The 14,512-nt window shown below is 36.4% G+C and overlaps 2 protein-coding genes across 15 annotated transcripts in view; both read left to right on the top strand.

The window, feature by feature from the left end:
- FHIT (fragile histidine triad diadenosine triphosphatase) overlaps nucleotides 1-14,512 on the top strand; it is a 1,508,523-nt gene that overhangs the window by 1,141,263 nt on the left and 352,748 nt on the right. The window lies entirely within an intron of this gene.
- Nucleotides 13,986-14,380, top strand: LOC306646251 (small nuclear ribonucleoprotein G-like). The gene has a single exon (XM_079114790.1). It carries the CDS (start codon nucleotides 14,090-14,092, stop codon nucleotides 14,282-14,284), a length of 195 nt encoding a protein of 64 aa, XP_078970916.1. The 5' UTR covers nucleotides 13,986-14,089; the 3' UTR covers nucleotides 14,285-14,380.

Raw genomic sequence — 14,512 nt, 5'->3', positions numbered from 1 at the left:
AATTTGCATCTACCAAGACATCTGTATGAGGTGGGGGGCTATGGAGCAATGCCTTCCCAAAGAAGAGCTATCTACCTCTGAATTAGTGAACTGGAGCCAAGAGGTTTGTGATCTCCAGATTGTCATCCTGGACTGTATGGTTAATCAGTCCTTAGAGATGATGAGATAATATTTTAAAATCATTTTTAGCATGTCTTACTTGTCCATCTTGTTTTGCTCATTGATTCCTTCAGTTATACCTTGAGGACTTTACCCTGAGCATCAGTCTCTGAAAGCTGATCTTCTCACAACAGGTCTGCAGGCCACCAGCTTCTAAGAAACTGGAATGCTGTTTCTCATATTTGTTTGACTCAAAGTTGATGTAGTTTGATTGGTGGCACATATATGCTGAGCCAAGAATCAGAGCTGCCCATCAAAGACACACCTTTCTCACACATTAGCTCTCAACTATCCAAGACCCCAGTGTGTCACTGTTGGTAGATAGCAAAGACAGGGTTGTCACTTCACTTCATTGGTCATTCTAAGAGGCTCCTTTCCCTTCAATTACTCATGGATGTCAGAAGAAGAAAGAGAACACTGGAGAGGTGTAATGCATTGTGGCACTTCAAAGGTGATTACTTTTTCTTCCCATCAATCATGTAAAGAAAATTCTCCTAGCTCACTTGATAATCCTGTTTTTCCTTTGAAGAAGAGCGTCTGACTTTCTACCAAATGAACCATTGAATTAGCACTGTCATTGCTGACTTTTGAACTCATTAGGGCTTATTTACTATTCCCAAGTACCAGGGTCTGAACATAATTTCTCCTGTGAAGCAGGGAATGACATTTTTGCAGAAAACAAATTGCAGATTGATTTTCAGATTTGCAAGCATTCTCTTTGCTTGGGTAGTTAATGAAGAGTTAACTTTGCTTTGAGAACTAAAGGTTGCAATGCCTTATAGACCACTGAAGTGTGTTTTCTGGGTAGTGGTCACATTATCCTTTTTTTTTTTTTTTTTTTTTTTATACTGGGAATTTAACCGAGGGGAAGTTTACCACTGAGCCACGTCCCCAGCCCTTCATATTGCTTATTTTGAGACAGGGTCTCAGTTGCTTAGGGCCTCAGTAAGTTACTAAGGTTGACTTTGAACTTGAGATCCTCCTGCCTCAGCCTCCTGAGTCACTGGAATTACAGGCATGCGCCACTGTACCCAGTCACATTCTCCTTTTCAAAGGTGATATTTTGGCTCTAGATCAAGAAGGAACACTTTTGTTTGCATTATGAATTAATTGTTCAGGACTGAAGATATGGTTCAGTGGTAGAGAACTATTCTAGAATGCAGGAGACCCTGAGTTCGATCCCTCGCACCACAAAAAACAACAAAACAACTCATCATTTATAAAAAGATGAAAAATTTGTAGTTCATATATGACAACCACTTATAACAGTGCTTGTTCACAGTAAGCTATTAGAATTGTTGCTATTGCAATCATTTCTGTGCATGAAGTTTTGTTGTTGGCCTTTCATTTGTAGGGGTAGCTGTGGTTTGATATTTGTGTCCCCTCTAAATGCATATTGAAATGATATCCTAGTGCAACAGTATTAGGAGATATGGTCTTTAAGAAGTGATTAGATCAAGAGGACTCTACCTTCTGGAGTGGATTAGTGCTTTTCATAAAAGGATCAAAGGAAACTATGAAAAACTTGCCCTTTTGCTTTATGCCACCTTAGGACCCAGCATATCTATCCCCTCAGAAAGATACAGCAAAAGGCATGATCATGGAAGTAGAAGAAGGCCCTCACCAAACATTTAATGCCAGCACCTAGGTCTCAGACTTCTCAGTTTCTAGAAGTAGAAGAAACAAATTTCTATTGTTTATAAATAACCTGTTCTCAGGTGTTTTGTTGTTGTAACACAAAATGCTCAAGGGAATGGATAAGCCTTTCACATCTTATACAATATACTGAGACTATTTTGTGAGGATGTTGTCAAGAACTTGGCTTTGTTATTTGGATTTGTGACTCAGAAGGCCACCTGGAAAAATAAATATTTATTTAAGATAAATATAGACTAGTAGCTAATGGAAACCCGAGAAAAAAAAGTAGCAGGGTCTTTGGAAGAACCTAGACCTCAAAACTCATGGAAATATGGAAAATATGATCTTCTCATCTTCTCTCTGCATGACTGAACCGTTATTTTCTCTCCCTCTTCTGAGTTAACACATTGTAAAATCCAGACCACTTTTTCTTTCTCCTCCAGTTTTAAATATCTAAAGAAGGGATACTGGTTCATCTAGCATCAAATGCCCAAACCCAAATTTATATTACACAAACATAGCTGTAGGGAACTGATCTCTTTGGAAAGGGCAAACCAATTGCAGAGAAGGTGTTGGGTAGATAACAAAAAAAAAAAAAAAAAAATGATACTTCCAATTCATAGAAGAGAATATGTGGTCCCTGCCTTTATTTTCTCAGAATGGAAAATGCTAGCAGGAGTGGTCTAACATATAGCAGTAAGGTCATTACCTCCAGAATCATCAGGATCTATGTAGAAAGTAAGTCAAGGAAGACTTCTCAAAGCCTCACATAACTGAATTTCTATCTGTCTCTTTAAAACAGCTGTTGGGACTGTGTGTTCATAATTGCTTCAATAAAATTGTAAGTAGATGGTATGCAAGGTACAACACACCTATATGCTGAGTCTGATCTCCTCAGTATGTTAATACCTATCATCCTTCCATATGTCATATTTCTATATTCATTGACACAGATTTTATACTCCAGTAATAATAATGGGTATGTCATTCAATAATTTAGTACAGAAATAATGTCATAAATACTTCATATGTCGAAATTCTAACTTTACCTATATAATTATTTTATTAATGCCTGTTTCCCCACCTACATCCTAAGCTCTGTGAATTCCCCACACCCATTTAGTATCTACTGTAGGTATGGAATGAATGAATGAGTGATTTTGTGACCACAGAAAGCTTATGTGGGAACTAGAGGAAATGAGTTAATGAAAGTCTTCCAGCATTTAAAAGACCATAATCTTTTTCCATATTTTAATTTAAATTTTTTATTTGCTCACATTAACAAATTCAAAGACACAAAAGAATGTAAAAGGGTAAAGTTATTTTTTCCTTCCCATTCCTAATTCCATTTTGCAAAAGTAACCCCCTGAACTATAGTGCAGATTGAGTATCCCTTATCCAAAATGTTTGGGGCCAGTACTATTTCAATTTGGGAATCACAGACTTTGGAATATTTGCATAGACTTTACTGGTTGAGCATTTCTAATCCAAAAATTGAAAATCTGAGATGTTCCAAAATTGGAACGTTTTGAGTGTCATGTCTCTGTTCAAAAAATTTCAGATGCAGGATAATTTCAGTTTTCACCTTTTTGAATTAGGGATGATCACCCATTATCCTTTCTGAGGTTTATCTATCCCTGTATAATGTTATAAAGATATGGATACATAAATAAAATTGTATAAAATATTTTATTTGTTCATCTATATATTTATTTGATTAAAAAGATATTGCTATAAAATGTGATTTTTTTCACTGAATATATGAATATATAAGACATCCTTCTTGCCAATATATCAATGTCCAGTTATCACAGAGGAGAGACCCACAGAATGAATTTGATGCTGAGAGACAGGACCTTAATGATAGTAAACCAGAACTCAGCCTTATTATTAGCAACTGCTTACCTTTCGTTTAAGGATAATTGGGGCTGGGGTTGGTGAACAATAGTCTAAGAGCCAAATCCAGACCTATTTATTTACCTGTGTTTGTAAATAAAACTTCACTGGAACACAAACATGCACATTCATCTATGTATTATCTGTAATGCCTTTAATGCTGTAATGGCAAAATTGAGTCATTGACAGACCATAAGTCCTGAAAAAATGCAAAATATGTGCTCTCTAGCTCTTGAAGTCTAACTTCTTGTATGGGCTACAAGGGACCAGTCCATCACTGCCTTGTGGGCTCAGGCAGGCTCCAATATTAAAGATGATGCAGTGGACTGAACCAGTTTGTAGATACATTAAAATCACTTAGTGTCCATGGATATTAGAGTTTCCTCTTTCTTTTGGCAGGCTTTTGACAAGTGATTCAGGTAACTGGAAAGAAGAGAGAGAAGATAGCTGGCATGTGTAGTTGTTATTACTGCAATTTCTCTAATTAAGATTCTGTTTATATATCTCACACAGATATCCATATAGCCCCCCCACATCTGTTTGTTTAAATGGCATTTTCCTAGTTCATTACAATACAGTTAATAAACCACAGCATAATTATACCATAGCCCATATTTATTATTACCACTCAGTTAAGTAGCATAGAGAAGGAAGTGTGCAGTCCTGAATTTCCCAGTTGGAATCCATCCACTGTTAATATTTGGAGAGGATATGCTGGCATCTCCATGAAGTTATCAATGATTAGCCAGTGGTTCCTTGATAGAGGCCTTATTACAATGAAGAGTATTAGGCTGAATTGAAATTTTACTAGCAGCTAAGGACACCTGTAAGGATCTCTTATGCAGATGTTTTACTTACCTCAAACTAGGTCAAAAATGGTTTGTTTAGTGACTTGATTTGAAAATTATTTCTTTTGAATTTGAACTGTCTTGCTGCTAGTTCCTGTTCTAACAAATGTCCCCATGCCCCTATGCCCCAAACACAATCCTTAAGCATTGCCAGGAAGCAGATTTTTTGTTATTTTTCATTTTCTAAAAGTCACAGTGCTTCAGGAAAGTGACTACAGCTCTCTCTCTCTCTCTCTCTACACACACACACACACACACACACACACACACACACACACATACACACACATGTACATGCATACACACCACATACACAAAGTGTAATTATATATTACATATACTGTGTAGTTTTATACGTATATATACTATGTATTTATATATGTATATATGTAAACATATACATATATTTATGTGTTTGTGTTTAGATAAGTTTTGATCCTCTATGACCTGTGTTGTTTTTGTTTTTAATTTTTGCTGAATCCACATTTTGAACTCTTAAATGATGGGGAATTACATTGAGATAAAAATGTTTTCCTTCTTTTAAAATTACATATTTGGAAGTTAACCTGGATTGAGTTATCAACATTATTCATTAAAATAATGATAGTAAATGATAGTTTACAATGTTTAAAACACATTGGAAAGGAAAAATGTCGGTAATAGTACATTTTTACTATGACTTTTTAATAGTATAATGCTGTTTGATGTTCTTGGGCACTTTTATAGAGGTCACAAATAATAAAAATTCATGCTCCTCCCCTTATTCATCTTTTAGTTTTCACATTTGGGCTTTGACAAGGACTGTGGTTTCTGGTTATCCAAGGGGTTAGCATGAGTCAGAGGAAGAACCAAAAACTTGGCAGTTGCTCAAGTAACTAAGAACTCACCACTTCTTTTCTTCCCACATATCTTTTTTGTTCATTTGGAATTAATATTTTTTCAAAATAAAACTACACAGAAAGTAGAAGGGGAGAAGGAAGGGTTCTTGAGAGGAGGTGGGACAAGAGTGACTGGAAGCAAACAGTAGGGAGGAGAAAGATGGTGGAGGGCCTGGAGAAGGAGCAGCTGGCAGGAGCAGAGAGCAGAGGGAGGCTCTGCAAAGGGAAGGACTATTTTTATTTGGAGGCTTCTTTAAAACTGAAAAATCAACCTCTCTTTTAAAGAAGCCTCCACTCACAGTGCTTTCATCCACCCACTCTGGAGAAAGTAATGTCATCTGTGATTGTTCAGAAGCATAAAAAAAAGCAAAAACACAGGCCCTATTTAAAAGCAGGTGTGAGGAGCCTGTGTCCCTGTTCCTGCCTCAGAGCAGTACTGTCTGTATCCTGCATGAGCCCTCCAGTGCCCTGCAAATGCCTTCAAATAGTAATGTCCTATAGTTGCATTGTCCTATTTTCTTTTCATTTTTCTTTTTATACAACTTGAACACAGATTATATATATATATATATATATATATGTATGTATATGTGTATATATATCACATAAAATACATATATTCCTTATTTTTATTAGCAAAGTATAATTATACATAATGGTAGAGTTTGTTGTATTTGTATATGCACACAATAATATATTTTGGTCAATATTGTTCCCCAGCATTCCCCCTTTGCCTCCCCTGTTCTCTCTCCTTGGTTCCGTTTCCCTATTCTATTGGTCTTTGGTTTTCATAAGAATTCCTATGCCTCCAGTCAAGTTTCTTTTCCCTTTTCCTCTCTAGCTTCCACACACACAGAAAACATAGAACCCTTCACTTTAAATTTGGCTATTTTGCTTAACTTAAGGTTCCCAGGTTTCATCCGTTTTCCAGCAGATGTGATACTTTTATTCTCCTTTATGGGTGAATAAAATTTATATAATATGATGTGAAATTATACACACATCACATTATGTGTGTATAACATACACACACACACACACACACATAAAATATCACATTTTCTTATCTATTCATACATTGACAGATACCTGGCTGCTTCCTTAGTTTGCCTCTTATGAATTGTGCTAAACATGAATTTGCACGTATTGTTATAGTAAGCTGACTTGATTCTTTAGAATAAATTCCCAAGTGTGGTATAGTTGGGTCATATAGTGGTAGTTCCATGCCTAGTCTTTTGAGGAACCTCCATATCTATTTCCAGACTGGTTGTATTAAGTTATAATCCCACCAACAGTGTAAACACGTTCCTTTTTCTCCACATCTTCTCCAGTATTTATTAAATCTTTTTTTATAATTTTCCCTCTTTTTAAAGTATTAACTAATGCCTGCTACCTGAAGCAATTGCTCTTGTAGTGACTGCCAAATGTTGATTTTCTAATTTAACTCTTTTGTTATTGCTTGAAATTCAACTATAAGGAAGAACTTCTCCCTTTTTTTCTAAATATAGTTTTATTGTGTATATCTGATGGTTACAACATGATATATGGAAAACTTACAGAGAGTAAAATGGTGAAGCAAAATAACATTTCTATCATTTAATATAGTTACTTTTTGTGACAAGAACAACTAAAATATAACAAAAATTCCTAATACAATACAATTTTACTAACTAGAGCCCTTATGTTGTACATTAAATCTCTGTAACTTTTCATCCTACATATATGCAATTGGCAGCCTTTTTCCCATTTTTGGTGATTCATTTATGTGTATCAGTATGAAACCACAGATTTATTTTATTCTATGAATTATAATCGACTGTTGTTATAATTCTGTTGCTTAATTTTTCTCCAATTTAGCCAGAGGAGACCCTTCTTGTTGGCTTCTGTGTCCTTCTGCCTGCCCCCATGATTTTTTTTCAACCATTTTTTAGTCTAGGATCATTTTGTTCCTTCCCTGTCTGTTCCCTTTGGTCAACCATTTCTTCTTTATCAGAGAGTGGGATTGAGAAATGAAGATGTAGATGTCAGGTATGCTCCTCATTAGGAGGGTATTATTGCTTTTCAGCCTCTCAGTGAATAGAGCTGGGAAATACATGCATATCTATTTGTGCACACACAGTATGTAAGTCTATTTTTTCATCTTTCAGTATGTATATAAAAAACTTTGAATTCATGATGATATCCTTGATCCTTTAATAAGTCCATTATAAGCTATTCTCTTTCTGCTGGAAAGAGATACTCTGAGGTCCTTGAATGATTTTTAATTGTCATTATTTTCTGCCAGCACTTCTGTTTTGAATGCATTATTTTTTCTGTGGGAAAATACATTTCTCTACCAATTTTTTCTTTTATTTAATCAGTTATTCATTACAAATAAATCACCAGCACAGAAATACATAGTAAAAGACCACAAAACATCAGCTTAACTTTTTGCCTTAAATCATCTTCAGTTATGGTCTCATGAGGGAGGGGGAAATGAATTTTCCTCCCACATTTCAACCATGTATCACTTAGGTGACTGTTTTACATTTTGTGTTTGATTTAGTAGTAAAATTTAGTGCTTGATTGTTTTTTTATCTTGATCAGGATTGTTTTAAATGTTTTCAATCATGTTACTTTTCTCTGTTCAAAATGAATTTTGAATATAATTAATTTTCTAGTAGGAATTCTTGGTAGCTATGCTACCAACTTGAAGTATGATATAAGTCTTTTTTGTGACATGAGTTAATAATAGCCCCCATTTTTTATCTTCCTATATACCCATACATTGTTAATCTCAATTTGCTACTGATCTTCTCTTTCCTCTCTCTCTCCTTTTCTCTCTCTCTCAAAAGGAGGATGAAGGGGAGGGAAGAGTAAGGGGAATAAGGAAGAGAAAGATGATAAAGAGCAAATTCTTTTAAAAGCTTTTGGTTCAGTCTTATTACCCCATGGTGTGACTTGTTTAAAAAGAAAAAAAAGAAAACACTCTAACCTTCCACAAAGAACATATAATGAGAGTCTATGAAGAAAATATGAATCATTTTCTAACTTGGCTATTTAAAGCAAGAGAAATAGAGTTTTCTGAGTTTCAGGCATATCCAACTTAATATTATAGTACTGGACTTCATTTTGAATATTTTTAATATTTATGGTGCTTGATGTTTGGACTTTTTAAAAGGTCACTTGAAAATGAAGTCACTTTCAGTTTGAAGTAGAAGAAGGTGAACATGAAAAAGGGAAGAGCTTTTAATGAAACCCATGATGTCTGTTCTCCTAGAAAAGGTCTTCATTTCCTATAGTAATTGTATTTCTTAATGGCTTTCCTTATGTGAAATGATTGCATCTTGACATATGAAAATACTTCAGCTCAGAAAATGAGTCTTCTGTGGCAATTGACAATCATGGTTATTTGGCACTTCTGTTTCAGTACAAGTGACCATTGCTCATATAAACAAATCAGCAGAATTCACTCAATACATACACACATGATTTTCTTATTTAAGATATTTTGCTTTCAGGTGATAGTCACTAAGCTATCTTAAAAACAAAAAGGGACATCATTGTAAAGAGTCAGGGTGTGGCGTAAACAGTCAGGGAAGGGCATATACCAGGTTTCATAAGAATGACAAGCCTCAGGACCAGGACCCAGGGGAACCATTCTCTTAGCATCTCTGTATCTTGTATAAGGTGTGACTGTGTGCTCTAGAGAATACCATTCCTACAAGATTATTTATGGTGAAAGGGATCTTATGTCAGATTAATTTAGAAAATATTCCATACCACACCCACTTAGAGTTTCACAATATACTTTAGAAAATTGGTGTCTCAGAAGGTTCATGGTAAAGACATCTATTTAACCTTCTTTAACCAAAATTTGTTTGATCATTGCTTTGAGAAATGTCATTTTAGGCAAACTGCTTGAATAATATTGAATTAAATTTAATTGGATTGATAGAGTTTGATATTATGGATAAGGACTTTTTAAGTGACTAGTCCCAGGTCACATCACCTTTGGGAGACTCGGTCCAGTTCTCTTTCTGCTAGTTCTTACAATTGTGCATCTTGACTAAGGAAGTCTTCTCTCATACCTATTTACTTTATGCTGTATGACATAGTCCTAGTGTTTTAAAGGAGCTTCCCACTTTTAATGGAGTGGTTTATTATTCCATTGGTTCTCTCAGTAGGCAATCTGCTATTTCCAGATGACCCATCAGCTCTAGTAAAAATGTGCCTTTGTTTCCTGAGTATGACAAATACATTTTCAGCTGTTTCTGGTCATAGACACCCTGGTTCTAAACCTTGTTAAGGTTTTTGTCATTCCACTGGCCACATTCCAAATGGTGATGTTTCAAAAGAGCTGAAACTGGCTAACAAGTTAGATTAATTCTTGACTCCAACCAAAATAAATTTTGGCTAAGTTTGCCAAAATGCTTACCCATACGTTTATATTCCCTCATGTCATGGATCCACTGCAAGGAAAGGGATGTGTCAGCTTTTCTGACAGGTGAGATTCAGTGGCATCAGTAAATAAGCCTGCTCAACCAACTGAAGGCTAGTGAGAACAGCCAAGTTTCCAGGAGAAGGTCTTCCAGGAAAGTGAGATGAGCCAAGTAGAAAGAGGGTAATTGAATATCAGAAGTGAAAGTGTTAGGGGAATTAACATCAAAAGAACAAACTTTGATAGTTTCTACCAACAAGAATATTACGTTCTTGGGCATAGCTCAGTGGCAGAGCCCTTGCCTAGCTTGTGTGAGTCACTGGGTATGAGCCTCAGCTCCACAGAAAAAGAAATAGAATAGAGCTATTCTGTCCATCTATAACTACAAAAAATTATTTTAAGAATATTATGTTCTTATAGTCAATGCCAGTGCCCCCCTCCTTTAGGAGTAATTAACAGAATAGCAGAAGCAATGATACCATGTTACCTGATACGTTTTTTGTCTACAGATCTAAGCCAGATGTTGTTTTAAATGCCTTTGAGTTCTGAGATTCAGCCTTTTGTTGAATGCATGAATGAGCAAATACATTTTAATTTGGTTTTGACTAGAAGGAAGAGACCTTTCGATGCTCTGTCATACAAAGATGAATGAGGCACTTCTTGCCTCCACAGGGTATATAACAACAAGGGAGAGAAGATTGGACACGAAGGTTGAAAGGTGGATAAGAGAGGTAACACTATGGAAGTTTAGAAGCAAGAAAATATTTCCATCAGGAATAATTAGGGAATACTCCAGGCAGAATAAAAAGAAAGAACAAAGGTTTGAAATTTCATTTGGGTGTATTAGTTAACTTTCATGATACTGCTGTGTAACAACTGTCCCCCAAGCACAGTAGTTTAAAATAATCATTTATTAGGACTCTATCTGTGTGTCAGCTTGGCTTGTTCTGACTCCAGGATGTAGATACATCTCTCATTCTTCAAGAACAAGCAGAAACCAAGATACCATCTTGTGATGAGAGGCAGAAGTGTGTATCACATTCCACACCCCTACTCATGTTCATATCATAACATGACATTGGCCAAATCAAATCTGTCATCAGCAGCCTATGGGAATGTTCTCCTCTTGGTGACAGGAAGTAGAGAAAGATTGATTTCTCTCCAATTTAATTCATTTCCATGGAGAATACAGTTATTTTGTATATCTGGGGGACTGATTGGGCAGTAGCTGGATTTAGATCCTAAAGGGGACTTACTGGTTGCATGAGAAACTTGAGTATCTGCCAAAAATAAAGGAGGTGACTGAGTGTTTACAGTGACATAGGATCCAGAGGGTGTTCCAGAGAGATGAGCACCAAGAATACCTGTCCAAAACCCATCAGTAGGTTGATTTTGGTGTCTTGTGAGAAAATGGGTTTAGTGGAAGAATAAAAGGAACAGCCAGATCCTAAGGAGCTGAAGAGGGTGACAAGTAGTGAAGTAGAGGCAGTGTCAGTTTTGAAATAAGAGGGAACAAAAGTGAGAAGGAGAAAATAGGTGGTAGGGGAGCTTATCTTCACAAAACCAAGATCCTGGGGCTTTCTGCGATGTCCCAAGATAATGAGTCATAGATGATGGAAATAGATGAACATCCATGTCTCTCATCCAGCTTAAGATATTTTGTAAGTTAGTATGGTTGTATTAAGGAATAAGGCAATACACTCTTTCAGTAGCTTTGTCATATGCAACCTTTTAACATGATATACTGAAGGGGTCATGAAACACTCAAATCTTGAGAAGATCATCCCTACTACTTAATATGCTCAAGAGACCTTATTTTCAAACATTAGGTGGGGGCACAATATTTACCTGTGCAGTTAAGAAGCAACTAACACAGGCAGTCACTTGAGCTGTTAATTAATGTTTAATTTTTTAATTGCTCACACCTGCAGAAATTTCCCCCAATAGGAAAGAAGACCTAATTTCAACCCAGGGTGATAGAAGTTGGGATTTTTCTTCCACGAACTTAAAAGGAATCACAACTCCTCTGTGTTCACTGATATTTAGTAATATAATGCACTTATTCATTGAGTGTAGATTGACCATGAGCTTAGAATAGGGCAAGATGGTATAGGGTTAAAAGCACAGACTAGGGACCCAGATTGCCTGGGTTTGAATCCTTATTCATCTGCTTCCTAGCTCTGTGACATTAGTCCCCAGTGTCTTCATCTGTAAAATGGAGATAATAGTGACTACCTCTAAGAGTTACGGGAAAGACTGAGTTAATACATAAAAGGTGTAGACTAGTGCCTACCACATAAAGAAGCATGCACAAACTTTGAGGTACTCCTGTTTTTGTTGTTGGTGGTGATGGTATTTTGTTTTTGTTGGTTAGGTTGGCTTTTTTGTTGCATTGTTAAAGGCCAAAAGATTTAGAAAAGGTGATTATAATCATCTAACTGGAACTTTTACATGGTGTCTTCTAATACTAACAGCAAATCGTCTTGGAGGATTACTTTCTAGCTATTCTAAATATGAGTGTCTGTCTCCTCAAATAAAGAATTGGAGGGAGCATGTCTGAAGCCACTTCGATTTATTTCTGCAAAGCAAGAGTGTTGGCCTGTATGGCAGCAACTTCCTGCAGTAATCAGACCAAGCAAGGCTCAGTAACACTCTTAGCTTCTCCTTTTCTGCCTTTGTCTTCCTTTGCGTTTCATATTTCTCAACACACATATCCACTTCTTTTTTTTTTTTTACTCTTCACCTCATCATTACTATTTTATTGTTATTGGAGAGTCCGCTTCAGGGATCCCGGGGCTCAAGTCTTGGCAGGAAGCTCTGATCCTTCTTTTAAACATTTTGACTAACCTGGCTGCAGGTTGAAAACACATATGTATTCAGTAGGCCTTACCCTGGAGCTGCTATATAAGCAGAATTTGGAAGAGTGAACAGCAGTCAGGCATAACAAGCATGGGAAGAGAGTCATCCAGGTGAAGACAGGAACAAACACAGCCTCAGAAGTTGGGATATGCTTGTCATAATAAAGAAATGAAGAGACCAGTCCAAGTACCATTGCTCGGTCAGGTAGAAATGCTGTGCAAGCCACACGTGCCATTTTAACTTTTCTAATAGTCACGAGGAAAATAAAAGGTGAAATCATCTTTAACAATATGCCTGAAAAACACATTTTATCCAAAATAGTGCTACTTCAATCTATAGACAGTGTAAAAAATACAGGAGAGTCTTTTACATTCTTCTTTTTTGGTAATAAATCTTTGAAATCTGGTTTGTATTTTACACTTCCACTTCATCTCAGTTTGGGCTAGCCATGCTACAGGGAGGGGTTCAGTAGCCACATGTGTTTAGTGGCTCTTTATAAACAGAGCAGAACTAAAATGTGGTAAGCAAGAAAGAGAGTAGAATGCTCAAAGATCAAAGTATAGGCAGAAACAGGCAAGAAAGGGTGTTTCTGGCCATGATAAAGCCCACATAAGGCTGGAAAGAAACTTCTCTTATGAAAGAGAGCAGAAACCAGTTTTAAACTATACCTTCACCTTTTGCTATCACATGAGTGACCAGGAACCCCCCCCCCCCCGCCATTGCACCCAAGGGATAGCACACAGCTATATTTTGATTGAAAAATACCTTCCAACTATATGGAAGAAAAGATTTAATGAATTTACCTAAAATGCCTAAGGAGGAAAAAAAAAAAAAAAAAAGAAAGAAAACCCATGAAAACCCACTGTAGCATCCTTCTGTCTTGTAGACTGTACCCTTATGTTGAACAGGGGTGCCCTGCCCCTCAGTCTGCACCAGGCTCCCTCTGTATACATCTGACTGCAAAATATAGCTAAGCAGTTGGAGCCCACTGCTGGAATCCTAGAAGCATCTAAGGCACATGACAAAAGCTCACAAATCTTGGTTGGTCTTTCATGATCCACATAGGGACACACGTGCCCCTTGGATTTTACATTGTACTTTGGTATCAAATGATTGTAAAATATCTTAATATGAAAGCTATGTCAAAATCATACCTCGGTTATTCTGTCATTCAATGGAAGCCTGGCATGCTGAAGGTGCCCAGTAAATATTTGCTGAAAAAATCCAGTGAATAGAGAAGCAAGTCTTTAAAAGGTACTACCAACATTCCAGGCACAGTGAGAACTCTGGTATTAATGTAGAAACATACACAGTCTTTACCTCCATTATTTAAAAATAGGGAAAAGCATCTCTGAGCCTGCGGAGTAGATAGCATGAGCTGAAAAAAATTTATGGACAAGAAGTTATCATTGAAATTAAATGGTGGCAGACATGTCCATGGAATATTGCAGGGATTTGACCCCCTTATGAATCTTGTGATAGACGAATGTGTGGAGATGGCAAGTAGCAGGCAACAGAACAATATTGGAATGATGGTAATACGAGGAAATAGTATCATCATGTTAGAAGCCTTGGAACGAGTGTAAATAATGGCTATTCAGTATAGAAATCTGTGTCCCCTTTCCAGAGGGCCTATTTAACTATGACATAGAAATTGAGTCATATACATTTTTATATTAAACTTTTTGTTAAATAAACTTTTAATAACATAAATAAGTAAATAAATAAAATAAAATAAAATAAAATAAAATAAATAGGAATGTCCTATCCTCCCCTACCTATTAGGTCAGTCCTTGAAGGTATGGTGAGACCCC

The sequence above is a fragment of the Sciurus vulgaris genome (genome assembly GCF_902686455.1).
Source record: "Sciurus vulgaris genome assembly, chromosome: 16".
In the NCBI taxonomy this organism is placed as follows: domain Eukaryota; kingdom Metazoa; phylum Chordata; class Mammalia; order Rodentia; family Sciuridae; genus Sciurus; species Sciurus vulgaris.
Note: the sequence above shows the minus strand (reverse complement) of the source record. Positions and strands in the feature narration are given on the sequence as shown.

Excerpts from the sequence above, each read along its gene's own strand:
- LOC306646251 (XM_079114790.1), top strand. The coding sequence starts at position 14,090 with ATGGACAAGAAGTTATCATTGAAATTAAATGGTGGCAGACATGTCCAT.